At 40.6% G+C, this 24,222-nt stretch overlaps 1 protein-coding gene across 3 annotated transcripts in view; it reads left to right on the top strand.

The window, feature by feature from the left end:
* Positions 1-24,222, top strand: part of ube2kb (ubiquitin-conjugating enzyme E2Kb (UBC1 homolog, yeast)) — a 91,412-nt gene that overhangs the window by 47,284 nt on the left and 19,906 nt on the right. The window contains exons 3-4 of one of the 3 annotated variants that reach the window (XM_043692758.1): positions 16,175-16,233; positions 19,002-19,084. The exons of 1 other annotated variant lie outside the window; for it this stretch is intronic. In XM_043692758.1, coding sequence (XP_043548693.1) covers positions 16,175-16,233; positions 19,002-19,084 — 142 coding nt within the window. Of the gene's footprint in view, positions 1-16,174; positions 16,234-19,001; positions 19,085-24,222 lie in introns of those variants that run through there. One more of the 3 variants, XM_043692763.1, reaches the window with a different exon arrangement.

Here is a 24,222-nt window from a genome sequence, read left to right as displayed (position 1 = left end):
GTTACTAGTGGTGTGCTGCAAGGGTTGGTGTTGGGTCCACTGCTGTTCTTTATTTTAATAAACGACCTGAATGAGGGTGCAGAAGGGTGGGTTAGTAAATTTGCAACGACACTAAGGTTGGTGGAGTTGTGGATAGTGACGAAGGATGTTGTAGGCTACAGAGAGACATAGATAAGCTGCAGAGCTGGGCTGAGAGGTGGCAAATGGAGTTTAATGCGGACAAGTGTGAGGTGATTCACTTTGGACGGAGTAACTGGAATGCAAAGTACTGGGGCTAATGGTAAGATTCTTGGTAGTGTCGATGAGCAGAGAGATCCGTGTCCAGGTACACAGATCCTTGAAAGTTGCCACCCAGGTTGACAGGGTTGTTAAGAAGGCATAACTTTTATTAATAGAGGGATCGAGATCCGGAACCATGAGGTTATGCTACAGCTGTACAAAACTCTGGTGCGGCCGCACTTGGAGTATTGTGTACAGTTCTGGTCACTGCATTATAAGAAGGATGTGGAAGCTTTGGGAAGGGTGCAGAGGAGACTTACTAGGATGTTGCCTGGTGGAAGGCCTTATGAGGAAAGGCTGAGGGACTTGAAGCTGTTTTTGTTGGAGAGAAGAAGGTTAAGAGGTGACTTAATAGAGACATATAAGATAATCAGAAGGTTAGATAGGGTGGACAGGGAGAGCCTTTCTCCAAGTATGGTGACAGCGAGCACGAGGGGGCATAGCTTTAAGTTGAGGGGTGATAGATATAGGACAGATGTCAGAGGTAGTTTCTTTACTTGGAGTCTGCAACGGTAGTAGATTTGCCAACATTCAAATCGTCATTGGGCAAGCATACAGGGCCCTGGTGAGACCGCACCTGGAATATTGTGCGCAGTTTTGGTCTCCAAATTTGAGGAAAGACATTCTGGCTATTGAGGGAGTGCAGCGTAGGTTCATGAGGTCAATTCCCAGAATGGCGGGACTATCTTATGCTGAATGATTGGAGTGACTGGGCTTGTATATGCTTGAGTTTAGAACGCTGAGAGGGGATCTGATTGAGACGTATAAGATTATTAAAGGATTGGACACTTTGGAGGCAGGAAACATGTTTCCGCTGATGGGCGAGTTCGGAACCAGAGGACACAGTTTTAAAAAATAACGGGTAGGCCACTTAGAACAGAGTTGAGGAGAAACTTTTTCACCCAGTGAGTGATGGGTGTATGGAATGCTCTGACCCAGAAGGCTGTGGAGGCCAAGTCTCTGGATACTTTCAAGAAAGAGTTGGATAGAGCTCTTAAGGATAGTGGAATCAAGGGTTGTGGGGATAAGGCAGGAACAGGATACTGATTGAGGATGATCAGCCATGATCATAATGAGTGGTGGTGCTGGCTCGAAGGGCAGAATCGCCTACTCCTGCACCTATTGTCTATTGTCATATGGACGTACATGGAATAGTGTAGGTTAGATGGGCTTCAGATTGGTATGACAGGTCGGTGCAACATAGGGCTGAAGGGCCTGTACTGCACTGTTATGTTCTATGTAAAGTTAATCGTTTTTAAGTGTGGCCTACAGAGAATCTGCAGTAGAGGGTAGAGTAGGTTCTTTCTTGATTATGTTTTTGGAGATATGTCTCTTGATTAAACTTAATGTAAGCCATAACTATTCATTTAACGTGGGGCAATGTTTGTAGAGGAATAAGACGGTGTTATTTTCTGGGTCTGTAGATCGTGAAGAAGCAAAAATGGCCTTTAATAGAGTGATATGTACTTAGAGTCATAGAGATGTAATAGCATGGAAACAGACCCTTCGGTCCAATCCGTCCATGCCGACCAGATATCCCAACCCAATCTAGTCCCACCTGCCAGCACCCGGCCCATATCCCTCCAAACCCTTCCTATTCATATACCCATCCAAATACCTCTTAAATGTTGCAATTGTACCAGCCTCCACCACTTCCTCTGGCAGCTCATTCCATATACGTACCACCCTCTGCGTGAAAAAGTTGCCCCTTAGGTCTCTTTTATATCTTTCACCTCTCACCCTGAACCTATGCCCTCTAGTTCTGGACTCCCTGACCCCAGGGAAAAGACTTTGTCTATATATCCTATCCATGCCCCTCATAATTTTGTAAACCTCTATAAGGTCACACCTCAGCCTCCGATGCTCCAGGGAAAACCGCCCCAGCCTGTTCAGCCTCTCCCTGTAGCTCAGATCCTCCAACCCTGGCAACATCCTTGTAAATCTTTTCTGAACCCTTTCAAGTTTCACAACATCTTTCCGATAGGAAGGAGACCAGAATTGCACGCAATATTCCAACAGCGGCCTAACCAATGTCCTGTACAGCCACAACATGACCTCCCAACTTCTGTACTCAATACTCTGACCGATAAAGAAAAGCATACCAAACGCCGCCTTCACTATCTTATCTACCTGTGAGAGGAGAAAGATATAAAAGAGACTTACAAGGTAACGTTTTCACAGAGGGTGGTTCGTGTATGGAATGAGCTGCCAGAGGAAGTGGTGGAGGCTGGTACAATTGCAACATTTAAGAGGTATTTGGATGGGTATATGAATAGGAAGGGTTTGGAGGGATATGGGCCAGGTGGTGGCAGTGGGTCTAGATTGGGTTGGGATATCTGGATGGTATGGACGGGCTGGACCGAAGGATCTGTTTCCATGCTGTACATCTCTATGACACTGTGACTCTAACACCCTGAAGCCATGCTCGTTGTTAATACCTCAACAATGTGCTACCAAAATTTCACCAACACGTCATCTATCCCACCAGATGTCCAAACATACTTGACCATTGCTACACAACCATGAAACCATTTCACCATCCAGCCGTATTCTGCAAAATCAGATCATAATGTTGTGCTGCTTCTCCCAGCAATCCTGGATCCTAGTAATTTTGACACACCGAGAATTGAGTTTTAAAAGAGCAGAATGATTAGAAGACTGAAGAGCATCTGCTGTAGACAGCTCACAAGATGTCCTCACACTTATCATGCAACATCATGCTCCGACTAGGAGGATCGAAATAAAGTTCATTTTTCACCTAACCTGATATTTTCTCCTCTCATCTTCTGTTTTTACTCTCAATTTCACCTTCAGTTGCTACAAGAACGGTAAAGCGTGCCAAGCAGAAAAAGCTATTTAAAAGAAATGAAAAACTGGCAAGGGGCATCAAAATAATTGCAATTTTTACAATTATTTTAGGTAAAACAGTGATTGATAATGGATATACTCAATGAAAATAAAGAATTTGAATACACTTTATTTTCTTTCATACAGCATCACTGGCTATGGGTTAGCGTTTATGGCCCTTTCTTGGCTGGAGGTGGTATGGTAGGTTTCCACCTTCAACCACTGGAGTTCATAGGGGATAGGTATACCCACCCTGCCCTCTCCTGCCCCATGCTGATGGAATGAGAATTCCATCATTTTGACCCAGCAAGTGAACAAATGATATATTTCCAACTCCGTATGGCAAGGAGCTTGCAGGTTGTGGTGCACATATGCAACTGCTGCCCTTCACTTTTGAAGTGAGTGGTTGTGGGTTTGCAAGGTGCTGTCGGAGTGTGCCAGTGATGAAGACTACAAATTTTAAAGTACACTGCTCGTATTCAGACTCAATGCAATAGATGACAAACAGCTATTCATTGATTCATTGCTCAGGGCATTTCCCTGAAAAATCAGCACAGAGCAGTTAGTTTGACAGTTAATTGTCAAAAGGCATTCATGCATGCATTCTCTGTGGCAACACCTGTACCAATCAGGGTCCTCTTGCCATCTCATCACTGTCGTCGTCTTGTGCTGCATAAATGTTGGTTTTTCTAATTGAATTGTTTCTTATGAGTTATGCTGAGGAGAAGAAATGTTTTGTTAAACGTTGCCGGGGTTGGAGGATTTGATCTGTGGGACTGGATTTTATTTTTTTTTGTTGGGAGGGGATGTGCAGAACTGGAGGGTATAGGTTTAAGATGAGAGGGGAAAGATTTTAAAAGGGTGCTGCATGTAGGAATAAGCTGCCAGAGGAAGTGTTGGAGGCTGATACGATTGTAGCATATAAAAGGCATCTGGATGGGTATATGAATAAGAAGTGTTGAAAGGGATATGGGGCTAGATTAATTTAGATACCTCGTCAGCATGAATGACTTAGATTGAAGGGTCTCTTTCCATGCTGTACATCTCTGTGACTCTATCTCAGGCTGATTAGAATACAGAAGTGATGATTCAGTTATACAATGACCTGTTCAGATTTTATCAGGTGTACTGATGAATTTTTGCCTTGGACTTCAAGAAAGTTGTCTTGGCCTTGGAGAGCTGGGAATGGGTTGGACAAACTTCTTTTGTAATCCCTTGAATTTATACTATTGAGTGACCAAATTGGAAGTTTACAATGTAGATTTAACACAATAGATAAACAAAGTCTTTCCTTTGGGGGAAACCCAGAACAAGGAAGTATGACTTTAAAATTAGAGCTGAGCCAATGATTAGTGAAAACATAGTCATTTTCATTTAAAAAAGGGAAATGCATTTATTTTGTTGAAAGATTGTGTGGATGCTGATGTGATTACACTTTTCAAAACTGGTTTTATAGATTTTTGCTAGGATGTTCATAGATATGGAACAAGTGAATTGCGGATGCTGCTAGTTATGCTTTAACAAAATAATTTGTTCTTGTACTATAGAACATAATCCACTGACTCTGCATTAAAACTGCATAGTGTAATAAAATATTGAGAGCATGAATGTAGATTAGGTACTTGTGAATGCCCAAAACACAGTCTTGTTTCTTTTTCTTATAATCTTCATGAGAAATAAAGGTGGGAGAATAGTTTTCATCTTTCTTCCTTGCAACTATTTATCTAGTCACATATTTCTGCAAGTGGATTGGAAAGGCTTTCTGAGATTTGTCTTTTGCTTGTGCTGATTTGTTGATTTACATATCAATGTTTCGAGAAAGGACAGAGTAGGATTAAGGATTTGGCCATCTTGGGGAATCGGTCGATAGAAATCTCTGTCTTGATGTGCTGCTGTTGCTATGGTGTTTAATGTATGGCAGTTGTGAAATAAATTCATAAGCATTCTCACTGTGCCAGGTATTGAATTTGAGCACACATTTCTTATTCAACATGATTAGTGTCATACTCCAACTTGTGTATCAAAGTTGTTTAAAAGAAGAAAGTTTATACAGAGGGGGAAAAAAAAACTGAAAGTACCTTTGTTGACAGAATTCAGCAATTCTAAATTCGAGTTTTTAAAAAAAAAAGTGAAAGAAAGCCCAGAATTCTGAATGCGACATAAACATTCAAACTTTAAGCCTGACTAATGGGCACTTGGAAGCACTTTAGGCTTTGTAATCTCAAGTTATGCAGCTTTTCAACAACAAGATGTCACTGATGATCTATTCATTTCTGAAATGCCATGTCCTCTGATTTGGCATCTGCATCACATTTTAAGCATATGCTAGTGTTCATTTTGTATGTGTTTCACCTTTTTGTTATGCCTTTTTTGGCTCATTAATAATATAATTTTGAGTACTTGATTAAAAAAAACCTTGCTTCACTGTCCCTGGGTAAAAGGCTCAGCACATATGTTTGACAAATTTTGCAAAACCAAGTAAGCTTTGTGTAAATATTATTACTGAGTGGTTTGACAGCAGCTGTTCTAATTGAGCCAGTTGAGGACATTCCTCATAGGTCTGCAGCAGGTGGGAGGGAGCCAACAAGAGGAAAATGTACTCTTTTCCCCCCCGCCTGCCCCCCTCCAATCTGCCAATAGCAGTATTAGTAAGAGTTACCACAGCACAGTTATCATGAACACAAATTCCTGTTGTCACCACTGATAAAACCTCAATTTGTGCTGTGTGACCAATTTAAATGGGCAGACTTCGAGCAGATCTAGCAACTCAAGATTGACATATGTTAGCTGCTGTGGTCCATCAGCATAATCATAGTTTAACACAATCTTTAACCTTTTGGCTTGGCATATCCTCTACTCTGCCTTTACCATTAGGCCAGGAGTTTGATCCTTCATCAATGGAAGTGCAGGAAAGCATGCCAAGTGTTGCACCAGGCAGACTTGAAAATGAGGTGCCAAACCTGATGAAACTACAAAACAGGACTACTTGCATGCCAGACAGCAGAACTGGCAAGTGATGGACACAACAAAGCAGTCCCACAATCAGTGGATCAGATCTAAGCTCTGCAGTCCTGCCACATCCAGTTGTAAATGGTAGGGACAATTGAACAACTCATTGGAGGAGATGGCACCACAAATATTCCCATTCTCTGATCGAAGAGTTTAGCATTTCAGTGCAAAACATAAGGATGAAGCATTTGTGGTGATTTTCAGACAGAAGTGTTAAGTGGATGATTCATCTTGTCCTTCTCCAGAGGTCACCAGCATCACAGATGCCTGCCTTCAGCCAATTAATTCAGTCCATGTGATATCAAGAAACCATTGGAGCTGCAAAGGCTTTGGGCCCTGACAATGTTCAAAACTCCAGAACTTGCTACACCAAGCTGTTCCTGTACAGCTGCTGGTATCTACTTGATAATGTGGAAAATTATCCAGGTATGTTCTGGACGCAAAAAGCAAGACAAATCCAGCCAATTAGTGTCCCATAAGACGACTCTTGATCATCAGTAAAGTGATGGGAATGTGTTATCAACAGTGCTATCAAGCAGCACCTGCTCACTGATGCTCAGTTTGGGTTTTGTCAGAGCAACTCAAAATGTTGAATTCCAGAGGTGAGGTGAAAGTATCAGTCTTTGATTTCAGGATTATGTTTGAAAGAGTGTGGAATCAAAGAACCCCAGCAAACTGGAGTCAGTTGGAATCGTGGAAAACACACTGCTGGTTGGAGTCAGTCTTGGCACTTGGGTGGATGGTTGTGTTTGGTCAGTCATCTCACTTCCAGGATATCTAAAGAGTTCCTCAGGGTAGTGTCATAACCCAACCATCTTCAGCTTCATCAATGACCTTCCCTCCACCATAAGGTCATAAATGGGGATGTTTGCTGCTGATTGCACAATTTTCAACATCATTTGTGACTCCTCAGAAATTGAAACTTTTCATGTCCAAATGCAGCAAGATCTGGGCAATTTCCAAGCTTGAGCTGGAAAATGGGCAAATAACATTTGTGCTCCTCATACTGTGTAATGACTACAATAAGAGTCAATCTAACCACCATATCCCTTGATATTCTTTGGCATTATCATCACTGAATTTCCATTATCATTATCCTAAGGGCTACAATTGACCAGAAATTGAATGGGCTAGCCATAAAAATACCATGTTACAAGATCAGGTTAGAGGCCTGGAATGCTGTGGCGAGTAGCACTCCTCCTGACTCTCCAAAACCTATCCAAGATGCAAGTCAGGAGTGTGATGGAATATTTCCCACTAGCCGAGATGAGTGCAGCTCCAATAATACTCAGGAGGCTTGACTCCATCCAAGACTAGACAGTCTCTTGGCAAGTCACTTGCAAACATAGTCACTCCTCCTCTACTGATGTTCAGTAGTAGTAGTGTGTACTAATCTACAAGATGCACTGCAGAAATTCATCAAAGAGCCTTAGTATATTCCAAACCCATGACCGCTCCATCTAGAAGGACAAGAGGAGCAGATACATGGGAAGACCGCCACTTGCAAGGCGATTTACTATCCTGATATGGAAACATATCACTGTTCCTTTGTCACTGGGCCAAAATCCTGGAATTCCCTCCTCAATGGTTTTTGTGGGTATATCTACACTACATGGACCACAGTGTTTTAAGATGGCACCAATTTTAAGGCAACAATGGGCAATAAATGCTGGATCAGCTAGCAATGTTCATGTCAAGTGAACTTTTAAAAAAATTAATCAGAGAATGCAACTGATAGCTGGTCTAAAATGTTTCTAACGACGAGTTAAACTGCCTTCTAAAAAATCTTGTTCTGCTTGAATTCAGTATCAGGTTAGTCTCTTTCACTGGCTTCACTTGCATTAAAAATTGCATTAACGCAATGAAAAATAGCTTCTCCATGATGCAGTAGGTATTATGTAAAATGCACCATAAAGCACTACTATTCATATTCATTCGCCAGAGTGATGCTGTCTCTGCTTTAAAATGCTCTCCAGAAAGTAGCATTGAAGAGTTAACTTGTGCATATTGAGGAACATATGGGCATGAAAATGTCTGTATCTGATATTTTATGCACAATAACTTATTTATTGAAGTAATCATCTGTTTTACCTATGATTATCTATCAAAATGTCTAATTGCAGCAATAAATCAAAAAAATTAGTTCATTGCCTGTGAAGTGATTTCTTCAAGACTTTTTTGCAAATTATTCCACTCTATACTGCCAGAGCTTACGATCCCCACTGCAGTCCAACTAGGTTTATCCTGCCCACTAATTTGCTGTTTATCCTTTGCTTTAACAAAGCCTAAGAGACACAAAACTAAATACACTGGAAAAAGAATATTTTGATTCATAGCTGTATGACAAATATTGAAATAATTATCAAATTAGTGAATTGATTTTTTAAAAATTCCAGAATGCTACTATGGTGGTCAATGTTAAAAATCTCAGCACCAAGTTATAGTCCAACAGGTTCATTTTGAAACACTAACTTTCGAAGTGCTGCTTTTTCCCAGGTGGTTGTGGATAATAAGACACAGAATTTATAGGCAAATGAGTACAGTGTCATGGAGATGTGATGATACATTAAACAATTTTAAATCAAGTCTTTCATCTTTTAGAATGGTTAGTATTAGGTTCTGTTCTTTGATATGTAAATCCCAGAACCTCTTTCAAATTACATTCTCAAATAAGGTCCCACCACCAAAATGGATCCCATGGGTCTAGCAGCAGACACTGAGGAATTCATCAAACAGATGAGACTCTGGGAACACTTTCAAGATGTAAGCAGTGATCCCAATGAGTCCACCGATGAACCGGAACAGTTATCACAGGGATCCGTAGAGGAGTGACCAAAGAAGGGGACCACCTGGACCCCACCAGAAGGCTGCTGCCCTGGGCTTAATGTGTGTGCAAACCATCTGGAAATATGTTAGTGCCAGATTCATCAACTGCACTCATTAGGTAGAGCAAAACATCCTCTGATCACTACACAGTGCTATCCATGCTCTCAAAACCGATTGCAACATTGTCATCAAGCCAGCAGATAAAGGAGAAGCCATCGTCATTTAGAATTGAACAGATTACTACAAGGAAGCGTACCGACAAATGAACAGCCAGGATCACTACAGGCAATTACTGGCCAATCTGATCAAAACAACACACCGTGAACTAGAAATATTGATCAGCACTTTTGATCCAGTCCTTCAGAGTTCCTTACGTGCTCTCAAACCACGTACTTCTCACGTAGGTGACTCCTGCCTTCTGAAGATGCAAAGTCCACACACCAGGATGTCCCATCGTGTCAGGCAATGGGACCCTCTCTAGCTATGTTGAAGGCATCTTTAAACCCATTGTACAGGGGACTGCCAGCTTCTGCCACGACACGTACAGATCTCTTACAGGAAATCAGCACCCACAGACCAGTCGAAGCGGAAACATTTCTTGTCACATGGACGTTTCAGCACTACACGAGCATCCTCCACAATGACGGCATCGCGGCAACAGCCTCCGAACTTAATACCAACAATTGTGAATGTCTGAGCACTGTGCTACAGCTCACCCGCTTCATCCTCGACCACAACGTTTTTATGTTTTGACAAGCCATTTCTTTATTCAGATGCACAGAACAGTCATGGGGACCAAATGTACATCTCAGTATGCCAACATTTTCATGCACAGGTTTGAACAAGGCTTCTTTTCTTCACCGGAACGCCAACCAACACTCTATACCAGATATATTGACAACATTTTCTTCCTCTGAACCCATGGCAAGGAGTCACTGAAACAGCTACACAGTGATATCAATGAGTTTCATCCCACCATCAGACTTACATGGACTACTCTTTTTAGTGTCTGTCTCATTCTTGGAAGCGTGCATCTCCATCAAGGATGGACTCCTCAGCACCTCACTCAACCATGAACTCACGGATAACCTCACAATGCTACACTTCTCTAGCTTCCACCCGAAACACATTTAAACAGCCATCCCCTGTGGACAAGCCTTCTGCATACACAGGATCTGTTCAGATGAGGAGGAACGTGACGGACATTTGAAAGTGCTCAAGGATAGCCTCATAAGAATGGTATGATGCTCAACACAGACTGCCAGTGCTGATGTGCCACAGCAAGAAACCGTAATGACCTTCTCAGGAGACAGACACAGGCTTTGTTGTCCAGTACTTTCCGGGAACGAATGACTATGCCATGTTCTTCACAGCCTGCAACACATTATCGATGAGGATTAGCACCTCACTAAGACCTTCCCTACCCCTCCACTTCTTGCCTTTGAACAAGCACCAAATCTTAAACAAATCATTGTTCACAGCAAACTGGCAAGCCTTCAGGACAACACCGTAAAACCCTGTCACGGCAGCCGCTCCAAGACATATCAGTGTCAACATGGATACCATTGTTACATGTGGGGACACCTCCCACCATGTACGTGGCAAGCACTCGTGACTTAGCCAATGTTGCCTATCTCTTACATTGCAGGCAAGGATGTCCTGAGGCACGGTACATTGGCAAGACTGAGCAGATGCTATTATAACTGTTGAACGGACGCCACTCCATACTCACCAGGCAGGAGTGTCCCCTCCCAGTCGGGGAACATTTCAGCAGTCCGGCCAGTCGGCCTCTGACCTTTGGAACAGAGGGATCTTGGAGTTCAGGTTCATAGTTCTATGAAAGTGGAATCACAGTTGGGCAGGGCAGTGAAGAAGGCTTTTGGCACATTAGCCTTCAATCAGGGCATTGAGTAAAGAAGTTAGGAAGTTATGTTGCAATTAAACAGGACTTTGGTGAGGCTTCACTTAAGGTACCAACACTGAACACAATACTCTATTATAGGAAGGATGCTTTTAAACTGGAAAGCGTGCAGAAAAATTTTACAAGAATGTTGCCTGGTCTCAATGGTCTGAGTTATAGGGAGAGGTTGGACAAACTAGGACTGTTGTTTTAGAGCATAGGATACTGAGGGGGATCTTTCATAGAGGTATATAAGATCATGAGACGCATGGATAGGGTGACAGTCTTTTTCCCAGAGTGGGGAAATCGAGGACTAGACGGCATCAGTTTGGGGTTAGAGGGGAAAAGAATAAAATGGAACCTGAGGGGCACTTTTTATAGAGAGGGAGGTACGCATATGGAATGAGCTACCAGTTGAAAGGTTGAGGCAGGTACATTAACAACATTTAAAAGGCATTTGGATAAGTACATGGATAGGAAAGCATTAGAAGGAAATAGGGTTAGCATGGATGGGCATTTTGGTTGGCATGGACTAGTTTGGACCAAAGGGCCTGTCTCCATGCTGTATGATGGCCCCTGTTCCTCCTCTCTCTCGATCTATTTTGATCAAGATTTTTCCATAAGTAGTTAGTTAAATCATCCCATTAATTGATCACCACAAAGCTGTTCTGTGCTACCAAATCCAGTGGTTTGTGGTGGAGGAAGATTTATGAATGTTCTCTCGTTATTATGCTCAATAATGGTTGAGCCCAGCCTGAGTGTATGATACAACGTTGAAGCAATCTTTTTATCTTAAGTCATAAGTGCCAGAAGGATGAATGCATCTGTGCCTGCTCCCGAGGTTTCCTCTATCAGGCATGCCAGTTTCAGTCAATTTATTTCATGCTATATCAAGAAACAGCTGTTTTGGATAGAGCAAAGGTCGTGTTCTCTGTTGGCATTCTCACTGTGGTGTTGAAACCTGGTGTACTGAAGTAGCTGTGTTTTTAACCAGTCAGTTCTCCTACAGCTACAACATTAGCATTGATGCAGTTCGGTTTGAGATTGCCAACGCATAGCACCTCAACAAAAAAGCAAGATATATCCTATCCATCAAAGTACTGTTTGATTGTTACACTTTTAATCCCAATAATGACAGTGCTCTCAACACTTGCTAGCAACTTGCTTGCCAGAATTTAATTTGGATTCCACCTGGAACACTCAGAGCTTTACCCATATACAAAAATTCTGAATCCAAGTGGTAGGTGAATGTGACTAACCTTGGCATCAAAACAACAATTGAGTGTGGTATCAAGCAAACATAATAAAATTCAAGTCATTGGGAATTAAAGGGGGAAGAAAATACTTTCACTGGCTGGAGTCATTCCCCCCCTCAAAGGAAGATGGTTGTGGTGTTGGAGGCCAGTCATCCCAGTCACCGAACCTCAGTTTAGGATTTCTGCAGGGCTTACAGTGAATCAAGTTATTTCTGGTCGATGACTTTCCTTCCATCATAAAGTCAGAAGTAGGGACACTTGCTGTTTGCACTGTGTTCAGTATGATTTACAGTTAATCAGATACTAAACCAATCTATTCTCCCCTATATCAAGCCTGGACACCATTCAGTCTTCTGAATGATAATTGACAAGTAACCATTTTGCCACCTGTTTCAGAACATAACCCAGCAATAATGTTTATATCTCTTCATGAGTATTGGTGTGATTTTCATAATTGAATCCTTACCCATTAGCATCCTTGGAATAGCCATTAGCAATAGATTTAAGTGGACCAGCTATATAAATACTATAAGTCTGAGAGAGAATCGGGTCTTATGTATTCTTGATTGACTTCCCAAAGCCTTTCCATCATGTATAAGGGACAAGTGAAGAATGTGACAGTACTCAAGTTGCCTCTGATTGCTGTTACAACAAAACTCAAAGTAAAAATGCAAGATCCAGGACAAAGTCTGCTTGATTAGCATTCCCTTCCCATTCAGTTTACTGTGTCTGCAATTTGTATATCTTACAAGATTCACTGCAGTAACTCAACAAAGCTTCTTTATCAGCACCATCTAAGCCCATGACTTTGGTTGCCTTGGCATCGGATACATGGGAGGAACACCACCTGCAGGATTCCCTGTAAGATGCACACTATCCTGATGTGCAAATATGTTGCTATTTATTCATTGTCATTGGGTCAAAATCATGAAAAGTCCTCTCTAATAGCTCAGTGAGAGTACTTGTACTACATGGATTCAGGGGTTCAAAAAGGCAACTCGGTTCACCACCAACACTTTGGATGCAATTGGGGATGAGCTAAGAATGCAGTGACATAACAAAGTTTCCTGAGGGCGTTCAAGTGTGACTTATCAGTTTGTTTAATATTTTTGTTTTGCACCTTGAAATACTTGGTGCATTAAAGCAGATATAAATACGTGTATTCTAATTTTAAAAGCAATACTATGTGGAAAAATCCAAAAACTTACAAACTTTCACTATATTAAATAGAATTAAGCAATTTTTTTTGTGTTGAGCTTGTCATTGTAGAATGTGTGTTTAAGGTGGCAGGATATGATGCAAGTCATCTTGTTCTGTTGGATGATAGCTTGCTGAAGGCAGTCACATTGTCAGCGCTGCGATCTTGACACCTGTATATGGCTGATGTGAAACTGGAGATCAGCTATGCAAAACTGAGTCTTTGGCTTGAGCAGGTACTGGGACAATCAGGATGGAGCTGCTGCAGGCTTTGTACTCTTTGTCCTGTACGTGTCCTTCTGTTGACAAAGGCAAACTAGACACAGGTGAGCCCTGATTGGTCTGCAGGCAACTAGGTCTAGATGCATCTTCAGTTGTGGTGGACTTGCTCCTTTGGCACTGGTGGGCAGAAGCCCACACTGTTTGATTCTCACTGTGGAGGGTGTTGGAAGGAAGGATCCTTAGAATCCCCACAGTGTGGAAACAGGCCATTCAGCCAAACAAGTCCACACCAACCCTCCCATCCCACCCAGACCCATCCCCTTACCCTATCCCTCTAACCCTATCTTTCCCATTGCTAACACATCTAACCTACACATCCTTGAGTACTATGGGCAGTTTAGCAAGGCCAATCCACCTAATTGCACATCTTTGGACTGTGTGAGGAAACTGGAGTACCTGGTGGAAATGCACACAGACGTGGGGAGAATGTGCAAACTTCACACAGACAGTCACCCAAGGCTGGGATCGAACCTGGGTCCTTGGCGCTGTGAGGCAGCAGTGCTAACGATTGTACCATTGTGCTGCCCCGATTAACAGATTGTCCTGTGGTTTTGCTTTACTGACTCCTATTTTGTATCTTGGCGCTTCAAACTGATATTTCTGTTTTGTGACAACTTGTTAAAAATTGCAAGGATATTATTTATCCTGAACTAAGGAAACATTCAGAGTTGAAGTTCAGTGGGGTTAAATTTGTGATTAGATTGCAGCCTTGTATTGGTTCCTTATGTTAAATGTTTTTCTATAGACTTGCACTTGAGTTCTCTCTATATGTGCTGCAGTTTCTGAAACTTTACATAGTTTCAGATTTGGATAATCTGATCTTTAATTATCACTGTAAATTTGGAATTATATCTGGAATCAAAGTTGATGGAGCTTTATCAGTGGGAAGCGGTTCCACATCGATCTGCAAAGCTCGCTGTCATGGAAGCCCAGAGACAGTTCTGCCAAGTTAGCTTAAAAGCATTCAGTAAGCATTAAAAGTAATGTTGTAAATGGCCAGAGCAGGTTTACACTGTTACGGAAAGGGGTATAACTCAGTTTGTTTCTGTTATATGCAGGCATGTTTATTTGAGTCATCAAGTTCTTCAACACAGAAACAGACCTTTCGGTCCAACCAATCCATGCTGACCATAATCCTGAACTAAGCTGAACTCACTTGCCTGTGGTTTGGCACATATCCCTCCAAACATTTTTTTACTCGTACTTATCCAAATATCATTTAAATGTTGTAACCGTATGTATTTTCCCTGGGACAGAAACTGCAAAGTTAGTTGCAGTTTAGAGCTGGGAAAATGCTGAAGCAGAGGTGCTGATGTTTGAAGGCAGTTGAGGTTCAATGGAAGTCCCAGGGAGTGATTGATCTGGACTGTGGCATTAGGCTGTAGCTCAAAAGAAGCCCTATTGAGCTAGTTCAGGGAGCTGAGAGTGGATTAACAGAAGCCCTCACTCTGAAATGGAGTTGGGGAAATTCCGTGGCGGTTCCGTGTAGCTAATGTTTGATAAAAGATACAAGTATGCTAGTAATTAGATGTTTTGGAACAACTTTTGGAGTTCTGGGAGCTCTCTTTCTCTCAGGAGAGATTGTACTATCAGGTTGGAGAGACTTTTGAGGAATTCTGAATCCAGGTCTTCGGAAATGAAGTACTTGAATTCTTTGCTCTAATGAGATTTTGTGGACAACAGTATCACTAGTGTCTGAGAGCGATGTCGTTTAGGCTGTGTCTCATTTAAAGTGAGGGCATTCAACAGCGGTTTGTCTAACTCAACTTACCTTATTAATCTTAGTGTTGAGTCTAGGTTGTGTGTGAACTCTAATAGATTTTGAATCATTACCTTGTTCAATGTGTCAATTTAGTAATTATTTTTGTTTATTTGAAGTTTTTATTGTAAAAGTTTTATGTATCAGTTTAACCCTACAATCCTTCTGCTTGTTTTCTTTCTTAGTTCTTCCATATATTTTGTTTGTGATTTTGGTCTATCAATCCAAATCCTAACAAAGAGCTGGTTTGTCCAGTATTCTTATTATTAAATGATAACAATTTTACCATCTTATCTGAATTTAACCAAAGTAAAAATATAGGAGTTCCTAAAACTCAGAAGCACTCAAAGACCCTTTAAGCAATACATGAGGACAGATAGAAAATGATTGAAAACTGAAAAGTTAAAAGGAATAGCATTCTGAAGAGTTCAGATCTTATCATTGAATCTTCTGGGAAAAGAGGTGGGAATAAAGTTGAGTATCAAAATGCCCTTAAATTATTATTATCTGGGTGACTCCATTTCTCCCAAAGGTAACATTTGCTTATTTGAAGGAAGGTATTTGGCAAGTTGAATGACCTTTTTTTCAGTTATTTGGTTCTCTGACATTCTGGTTAATTATTGATTTGAGTAAATTATATTATGTACAGTGCTTGGAATTGTATGATCACAGCCAGTAGTATTTTAAATTAAGGAAAAAAGTTGAAGTTTAAATTTGCAGTATAAAACCCTGTATTTATTTAATTGTAAGATATATTTCAAACGCAATGCAAATTACTGTTAAATGACTTTCTAATGTATCTGCTTTGTATTTATGCAGGAGGGCGTTATCAACTAGAAATTAAAATTCCAGAAACATATCCATTTAATCCTCCAAAGGTGAGACATGTCTGTATACATGTGTTTCTGGATAAAATAACAGACAATGACAACTAAATTTATTGGCAATGTTAAAATTAGGAATGAGTGACTCTCAGCATGATATTTGTTACCAGCTAAAATTTAAATGAAAACTTTTTGAACTATTGTAGCTCTCCGTTAAACGCTGTCGATGTTTGAACCTTTTCAAACAAATCTTGCAGTTTTGTAAAAGTTTGAGAAGCCTTTATGGCAGTACCTTGTTTTAAAACCTTCCCTTTTATTAAAAATAGCTATAAAGAGTTGTTGAACCTCATTTGGTGCACACCTTTTCTCATTGGTATCTCCCTTGGCTTAGTGATAGTATTTTCACCTTGAGTCAAAAGATTGTGGGTTGAACTTCTGTGCTGAGACTTGAACACATATTCCAGGGTGACCTTTTATTTCAGCACTAAAGTGGGGTTTTTTTTTAATGCTCTCTACGTTGGGGCAGTAAACCATGTGTTAACCTTAATCTTTCTTATTGCCTCAAATGGATGTAAAAGGGCCGTTTCATCATTTGAAAATGAGCACTAGAGCCTTGGTCAAAATTAGTCCCTGCAAAGTTTGGTAAAACCAGCATTGCTAAAACACCTTATTTGAATATTTATTTCATTGTCGTTTGGGTTCTTGTAGTCTTCAAATTGGCTGTTGTTTTTTGGGCGTTAAACAAAATACTTTGTTGATTGTGAAGTGTTTTTAAATATCCTGATTTAGGAAAGGTGCTAAATGTATGGTAGTCATTCTGTGTTTTTTTATTTTTCAAATTGTATTGCACTTTTTTTCTGTTACTGGGGTAGCACCATTTTATTTCGACATATTTCTGAACCTGCTTTTCTTTTGTTTCATATTCACTCTGCTGTCCTTTATCTTGGTGGCAAAATGTTTTATGACATGCTGTAAATCATTTGAGAGGATATAATCTAGTTTTGTGATGGAAAACTCTAAGTGCATTAAAGAAGTGTGATCATAATCTTGTAGATGGATGTTCAGTCTGCTTGTTATGAGAAAGTGAATTTGTATCTTGGAAGTAGTTGTAAAAGAGATGAAGGAAGATCTCTTAGTGTGTACCATGTATTCTGTGTATCCAATGGTGTTTTCCAAGGCCTTGAGTCCAGCATTTAGTGCATGGGAATAACCCATGAAATGTATACAGTGTAGTCTGTAAATTTTGAATTGAAGAATTAGTCATGCCTATTTATCCCATGTCCACTTTGTGAGAGTACAAGAGTATTTCAGTGTTTGACCTTTTTAAAAAATGCTTATTTTCTCTATTAGTTTGTTACTGTCATTACGCTTTATTCTGACAGAAAAATCAACGTGATCCTGAAGACAAGAAGTGTTTTGAATGGGCAATGTTGCTTTATATTTTGAGATTTAAAATAATTGAATGCACTTGTAAGTTCAGGATGCCTGACTTGCAGCGCAGAGTGATGGCAGCAACATGAGTTCATCCCATACTAGCTGCGGCTACCATGAAGGTCCTAACTTCTCACTTCTTGCCCCCCACCAGAGACTTGGTGATCTTGGGTTAAACACTCCACTAGTTGAGTGTCTCCATAATGAGAGAGCAGCCATATGGTCCTTTGGAACTTACCTTAAACAAACATGTTTTGTTTTCTAAAATTATTCCCTGTGGACTGGTATGAAATTGAATGTCCATGATAGAAATATGTTCTTGGATTTCCACCACCACCATGATAGAGAGAGCCATTTTGGGACAACAATCTGATGTATTACCACCAACAGAAAACTGGGTGTTGGGCTGGGATCAGGCTGCTCCACAGAGGCAGGCTGCTCATTAGTGTGGATTTGGGATGAATTTGCGGGTTTTATAGAACTTTAACACCAATCCTGAGCCATGGAAAATATTTCGCCTCTTTACTTAAGCCTCCAAAATTTCAAGGTATAATGTGTCTCATTGACAAGACAGGGCTAAAGGCTGCAATTAAAGGCCACGTCTAATCCTTTGGTGGTGGGGGAGTCGGGGGGGGGGGGGGTGTTTCCCCTCCATCCATCCCAATCAGTTACCACAGCTTGAGTTTGAGAGTGCACCCTCCTCACCAATGCAGCTGCTAAGGCAGTGGACCTGCCCCCACTGTGCATGCAGTAGAAGGAGCCTGCTATCTTGCAAATGTGGAGGTGGCCAGCCAAGAGATTGTGCATTGATCTTGCTGTGAATATCTGTGGGCTCGAGACATCATTTGGTTCCAGTGTCAGGATTCTGGAGCTTGCGGAAAAATCGATAAATCATCTTTGAATTTAGAGAATGGAGTTCATTCATGTCCAAAATATCAATCAAAGTATAGGCTATTTTGGTAATCGAAAGTCCAGTTGATTTACCTCAAACTTTTGCCAATTTAATTTGAGAATCATTGAGATGTTATCTCATACAGATTGTAGAGGGTGTTTAGAATACTCTGTGTATTTAACATTCTGAACTAATCTGTTGTAACAGTTTTCGCCCACTCTAAACAACAATTGAAGATTCAAGAACTTGATGAACTTCTTGAAAACCTTAAAACTTTGCAATATAGACTATTTAATAAAAATGGCGTAGTTTTTAAAATATATTTGCAAACACTGGAGGAATCCATCTCTTCCACTGCAGAAATTGGATATTAACTTGCCGCATTTGCAATTCTTCATTTTGTATTCAGGCAAATTTTTCACATTATTCATGACACAACGGGAATCTTTTATTTTCATTTATCTATTAAAATGTTAATGAAAATGGTTCTATCTTTCAGGTTCGGTTTATTACAAAAATCTGGCATCCAAATATTAGTTCAGTAACAGGAGCTATTTGTTTGGATATTTTGAAAGATCAGTGGTGAGTTCCCTGTACCTTTCAGTTTTGCATTGCTTCCAATCTCTAATTTTTAAAAAAATTATCTTGAATTGCGTTTGCAACATTATGATCCCTATTTTAGGGAACTGTACAATAAGTAACTGTTTAAGTTTCCCTGTTTTAAGCTGTTAATGGGGTTGGCATTTGCATTGACTGAGGGCATTTTGTTTTGACATTTTATTGCACCAAGACTGATGGATAGTCATGTGACTTAACCAGCTCCATTTCGGATTTGCTGCCCTGACCCTAGCTCCAGCTTGCGGCTTACTCCAAAAATCTGCAACTTGAAGCTGCTCATGTTCTAAATCTGCTTTTCCAGTCTTTCATTGTTCATCTCCTGAGCTCTTGTTTGTGTTGAGATTTTGGAGAAGGAAGCAGTGAGTGGGATGTTGGCTGAGTGTGAAGTTCAAAGATAGTGTGATGAATGGGAAGTTTGACCAAGAGGGTTAGCAAGCTGGACTGTCATAAGCCAACATAAAATTAGAAAGAGATTGCATATTTCTTTTATGGTTTTAAAAGTTATTTAAATATCAAATACAGAAATTCACAAAATACAGAAGAATGTATTTATACTTGCGGGATATAATATTTTGTCTGTTTTCTGCTGAAACAATTTATGTTTGAATAGGAAAATCTGATTCGCTTAATGTTAATAAGTTGTATTTTTCAGAGAGACAACTGCAGTATTAAGAAAGAACTTGGTGTAATTTTATTCTTACATTAATGAATTACATTAAATTTGATCAGACTTTTTGTATGATTTGTTTACAGATGAATAGTATGAAGGATCCAGTCATACAAAGTGACCTAGGGGTGCAGGTGCATAGTTCGTTGAAATTGGAGTCAGAGATAGACAGGGTGGTGAAGAAGGCGTTTGGCATGCTTGCCTTCATTGGTTAGAACATTGATTATACAAGCTGGCATGTCATGTTGCACCTATGCAGGACAGTGGTGAGGCCAATTTTAGAATACTGCATACAATTTTGGTCACTCTTCTATAGGAAGGATGTTGTTAAATTTGAAAGAGCGCAGAAAAAATTTACATGGATGTTGCTAGGACTGGAGTGTTTGGGTTAGAGGGAGAGGCTGAATACGCTGGGGCTTTTTTTTCCCCTGGAGCATCAGAGGCAGTAGAGGTTTGTAAAATCAGGGGAGCATGATTTACAAGATCTTTTCCCCAAGGTGGGGGGAGTCCAAAAGGATAGGACATAGGTTTAAGGTGAGAAGAGAGAGATTTAAAAAGAACCTGAGTGGCAATTTTTTCACGCAGAGAGTGATGTGTGTTTGGAATGAGCTGCCAGAGGAAAAGGCAGGTCCAATTACAACAGTTAAAAGTCGTCTAAATGGATACATGATTAGGAAGGGTTTTAGAGGGATACAAGCCAAATACTGGCAAATAGGACCAGGTCAGATTAGGATGTCTGATCGACGTGGACGAGTTGGACTGAATGGTCTATTTCCATGCTGTATGCCTCTGACTCTATATCAAAGTAAAAAGTTCAAATGCACATTTGCATTAAAACATATTAAGGGAAAATATGTGGTATAGCCATTGATTTGTCTGCATAGTTCTGACAGACCTGTTATGTCTGTGTTGATCCTTTTGAGAGACCTTACTCAATTAGTTCCATATCTTTCTTTTTATTTTCAGCCCTTGAAAGCTACGATTGAATCTTTATTTTCATTTAGCACATTTCTGATCCTAATAACTGGCTGTATGTATTAGAAGGGAATTGTTTGTGCCCAACTATATTTTAATTTTTACCATTTGTTTTAAATTCATTTCTTCTAATTACCCCTCATGCTAGTGAAAATAGTTTCTCCCTATCCACTTTGGCAAAACTTTTCATAATTTTGAACAAATCTGTTAAGCTGCTCTTTAACCTTCCCTGCTCAATGGAGAACAATCCAAGCTTCTCGAGTGCTACATGCCTTATTCCTGGAGCTTTCAAGTAAATTTCTGCCTAATTTTAAGGCCTTTATGCCAAATAGCTGCTTATTGTTATGTTTTTGCTGCCTCCTTTTGGTAATTAAATGTCTGTGAATTAACAATAATTGCAGTTCTTTAGCAATATTGCTGCAATAGAATTGTAACTTTCTACTGTGCTGTTGCCGTGTGAGCATTGCTGCGTAGAACAAAGTGCATTATAATTGTGTAGAATATTCTGCATACCAATTTTGCTGCCCATGGACTTTGACTTCTATTGTGATGTTTGTGCTGATCTATATACTATTAGAAGTAGTTGGCTTAGTGTTTCTAACTGGATAGAATTTGTTCTATGCTGCATTTGTACTCTAGCTACTAATCCAAAACCAATAGTTGCAATTTTATTTAATATGTAGTTCCTAGGGACTGGATGGAACTCGGGCTCAGCAGAAAGTTCTGCTTTCATTCTGTTATTGAGATAAATGCCCTTCCTCTCCTGGGTAATTACAAACTTTACGTTTCCAGGAATTCATGTCTGCATTGTCTGAGTTTGTAAATTGATCAAGTGGTTCACAAAGCATGCTACTTTTTCTTTTATAACTTCTTGACACAACACTGCAGTTGCATTCTATATATGTAATGTAAGACTAACCCTTCACAGCACTTCTTTCCACACCTTGGTTTGGCTGCACCAGAACTTCACATTTATAAGACCACAAGACATAGGAGTGGAAGTAAGGCCTTTTGGCCCATTGTGTTCACTCCACCATTCAATCATGGCTGATGGGCATTTCAACGGTACTTATCCGCACTATCCCCATAGCCCTTAATTCCTTGCAAGATGAAGAGTTTATCAATCTCTGCCTTGAAGATATTTAACATCCCAGCCTCCATTGCACTCCATGGCAATGAATTCCACAGGCCCACCACTCTCTGGCTGAAGCAATGTCTCCTCTTTTCCGTTCTAAATTGACCCCCTCTAATTCTAAGGCTGTGTCCATGGGTCCTAGTATCCTCACCTAACTGAAACAAATTCCCAGTGTCCACCTTTTCTTAGCCGTGCATTATTTTGTAAAGTTAAAAATCACACAACACCTGGTTGTAGTCCAACAGGTTTAATTGGAAGCACACTAGCTTTCGGAGCGACGCTCCTTCATCAGGTGATTGTGGAGGGCTCGATTGATTTATAGCAATTCTGTGTTACAATCGAGCCCTCCACAATCACCTGATGAAGGAGCGTTGCTCCGAAAGCTAGTGTGCTTCCAATTAAACCTGTTGGACTATAACCTGGTGTTGTGTGATTTTTAACTTTGTACACCCCAGTCCAACACCGGCATCTCCAAATCATTATTTTGTAAGTTTCTATTAGATCTCCCCTCAAACTTCTAAACGCTAATAAATACAATCCCAGAATGCTCAGCTGTTCATCGTATGTTAGCTGATCCCTGGAATGGTAGGCCTATGTGAATCTCCGCTGGACACACTGCAGTGCCAGTATGTCCTTCCTGAGTTGTGGGGCCCAAAATTGAACACTGTATTCTAAATGGGGCCTAACTACAGCTTTATGAAGTCTGAGTAGCACATCGCTGCTTTTACATTCCAACCATCTTGAGATAAATGACGATATTACATTTGCTTTCTTAACTACAGACTCAACCTGCAAGTCATCCTTTAGAGAATCCTGGGCTAGCACTCCCAGATCCTTTTGTACTTTGGCTTTATGAATTTTCTCTCAGTTTAGAAAATAGTCCATGCCTGTATTCTTTTTTCCCCAAAGTGCAAGACCTTGCATTTGCTCACGTTGAATTTCATTAGCCATTTCTTGGACCACTTTCCTAAACTGTCTAAATCTTTCTGCAGCCTCCCCACCTCCTCAGAACTGCCTGCCTGTCCGCCTAACTTCTTATAATCGGCGAACTTCGCCAGAATGCTCCCAATCCCTTCATACCGATCATTAATGTATAAAGTGAACAGTTGCGGCCCCAACACTGAATCCTGCGAGACACCACTTGTCACTAGCTTCCCTTCTGAAAAACAACCTTTTATCCCAACTCTCTGCCTTCTGCCAGACAGCCAATCCTCAATCCATGCCAGTAGCTTTCCTCAAACACCATGGGCCCTCACCTTACTCAGCAGCCTCCCGTGAGGAACCTTATCAAAGGCCTTTTGGAAAACTAGGTAGATAACGTCCACTGGGTTTCCCTGGTCTAACCTACTTATTACCTCTTCAAATAATTCTAACAGGTTTGTCAGGCACGACCTCCCCTTACTAAATCCATGCTGACTTGTTCTAATCTGACCCTGCACTTCCAAGAATTTAGCAATCTCATCCTTAACAGTGGATTCTAGGATTTTTACCTACAACCAAGGGTAGGCTAATCGGCCTATCATTTTCCATCTTTTGTCTTGATTCTTTCATGAACAAGGTGGTTACAATGGTGATTTTTCAATCATCTGGGACCTTCCCTGACTCCAGTGATTTTTGAAAGATTACAACCAACGCGTCCGCTATTTCTTCAGCCACCTCCCTCAGGACTCTAGGATGTAACCTATCCAGACCAGGAGATTTATCAAATTTTAGACCTTTTTAGCTTTTCTCGCACTTTCTATTTTGTAATGGCTACCATACTCAGCTCTGGCCCTTGACTCTCCTTAATTGTTGGGATATTACTCCTGTCTTCCACTGTGAAGACTGACACAAAGTATTTATTACGTTCTTCAGCTATTTCCTTACCTCCCATAATGAGCCTTCCTGGAGCGGCCCAATTTCTACTTTTGCCTCTCATTTGTTTCTTATGTATTGAAAGAAACTTTTACTATCATTTCTAATATTACTGGCTAGCTTAGCTTGATATTTGATCCTCTCCTTCCTTATTTCTCTCTTTTTTTATCCTCTGTTTTTTAGTCTTCCCAGTTTTCTGATTTCCCAGTGCTCTTGGCCACTTTATAGGCTTCCTCTTTTTTCTATGAAATATTTCCTGACTTCCTTTTTGTGTGTGTGTGTGTGTGTCTGACTCTCTTTCCCTCCCCAACCCCCTCACAAAATTTCTTTTTTTTTTGGGATGAACCTCTGTACTGTGTCCTCGATTACACCCAGAAACTCCTGCTATTGTTGCTCTACTGTCTTCCCCACTAGGCTCTGCTTCCAGTTGACTTTCGTCAGTTCCTTTCTCATGCCCCTGTAATTACCTTT

The sequence above is a fragment of the Chiloscyllium plagiosum genome, chromosome 1 (genome assembly GCF_004010195.1).
Source record: "Chiloscyllium plagiosum isolate BGI_BamShark_2017 chromosome 1, ASM401019v2, whole genome shotgun sequence".
NCBI lineage: Eukaryota > Metazoa > Chordata > Chondrichthyes > Orectolobiformes > Hemiscylliidae > Chiloscyllium > Chiloscyllium plagiosum.
Note: the sequence above shows the minus strand (reverse complement) of the source record. Positions and strands in the feature narration are given on the sequence as shown.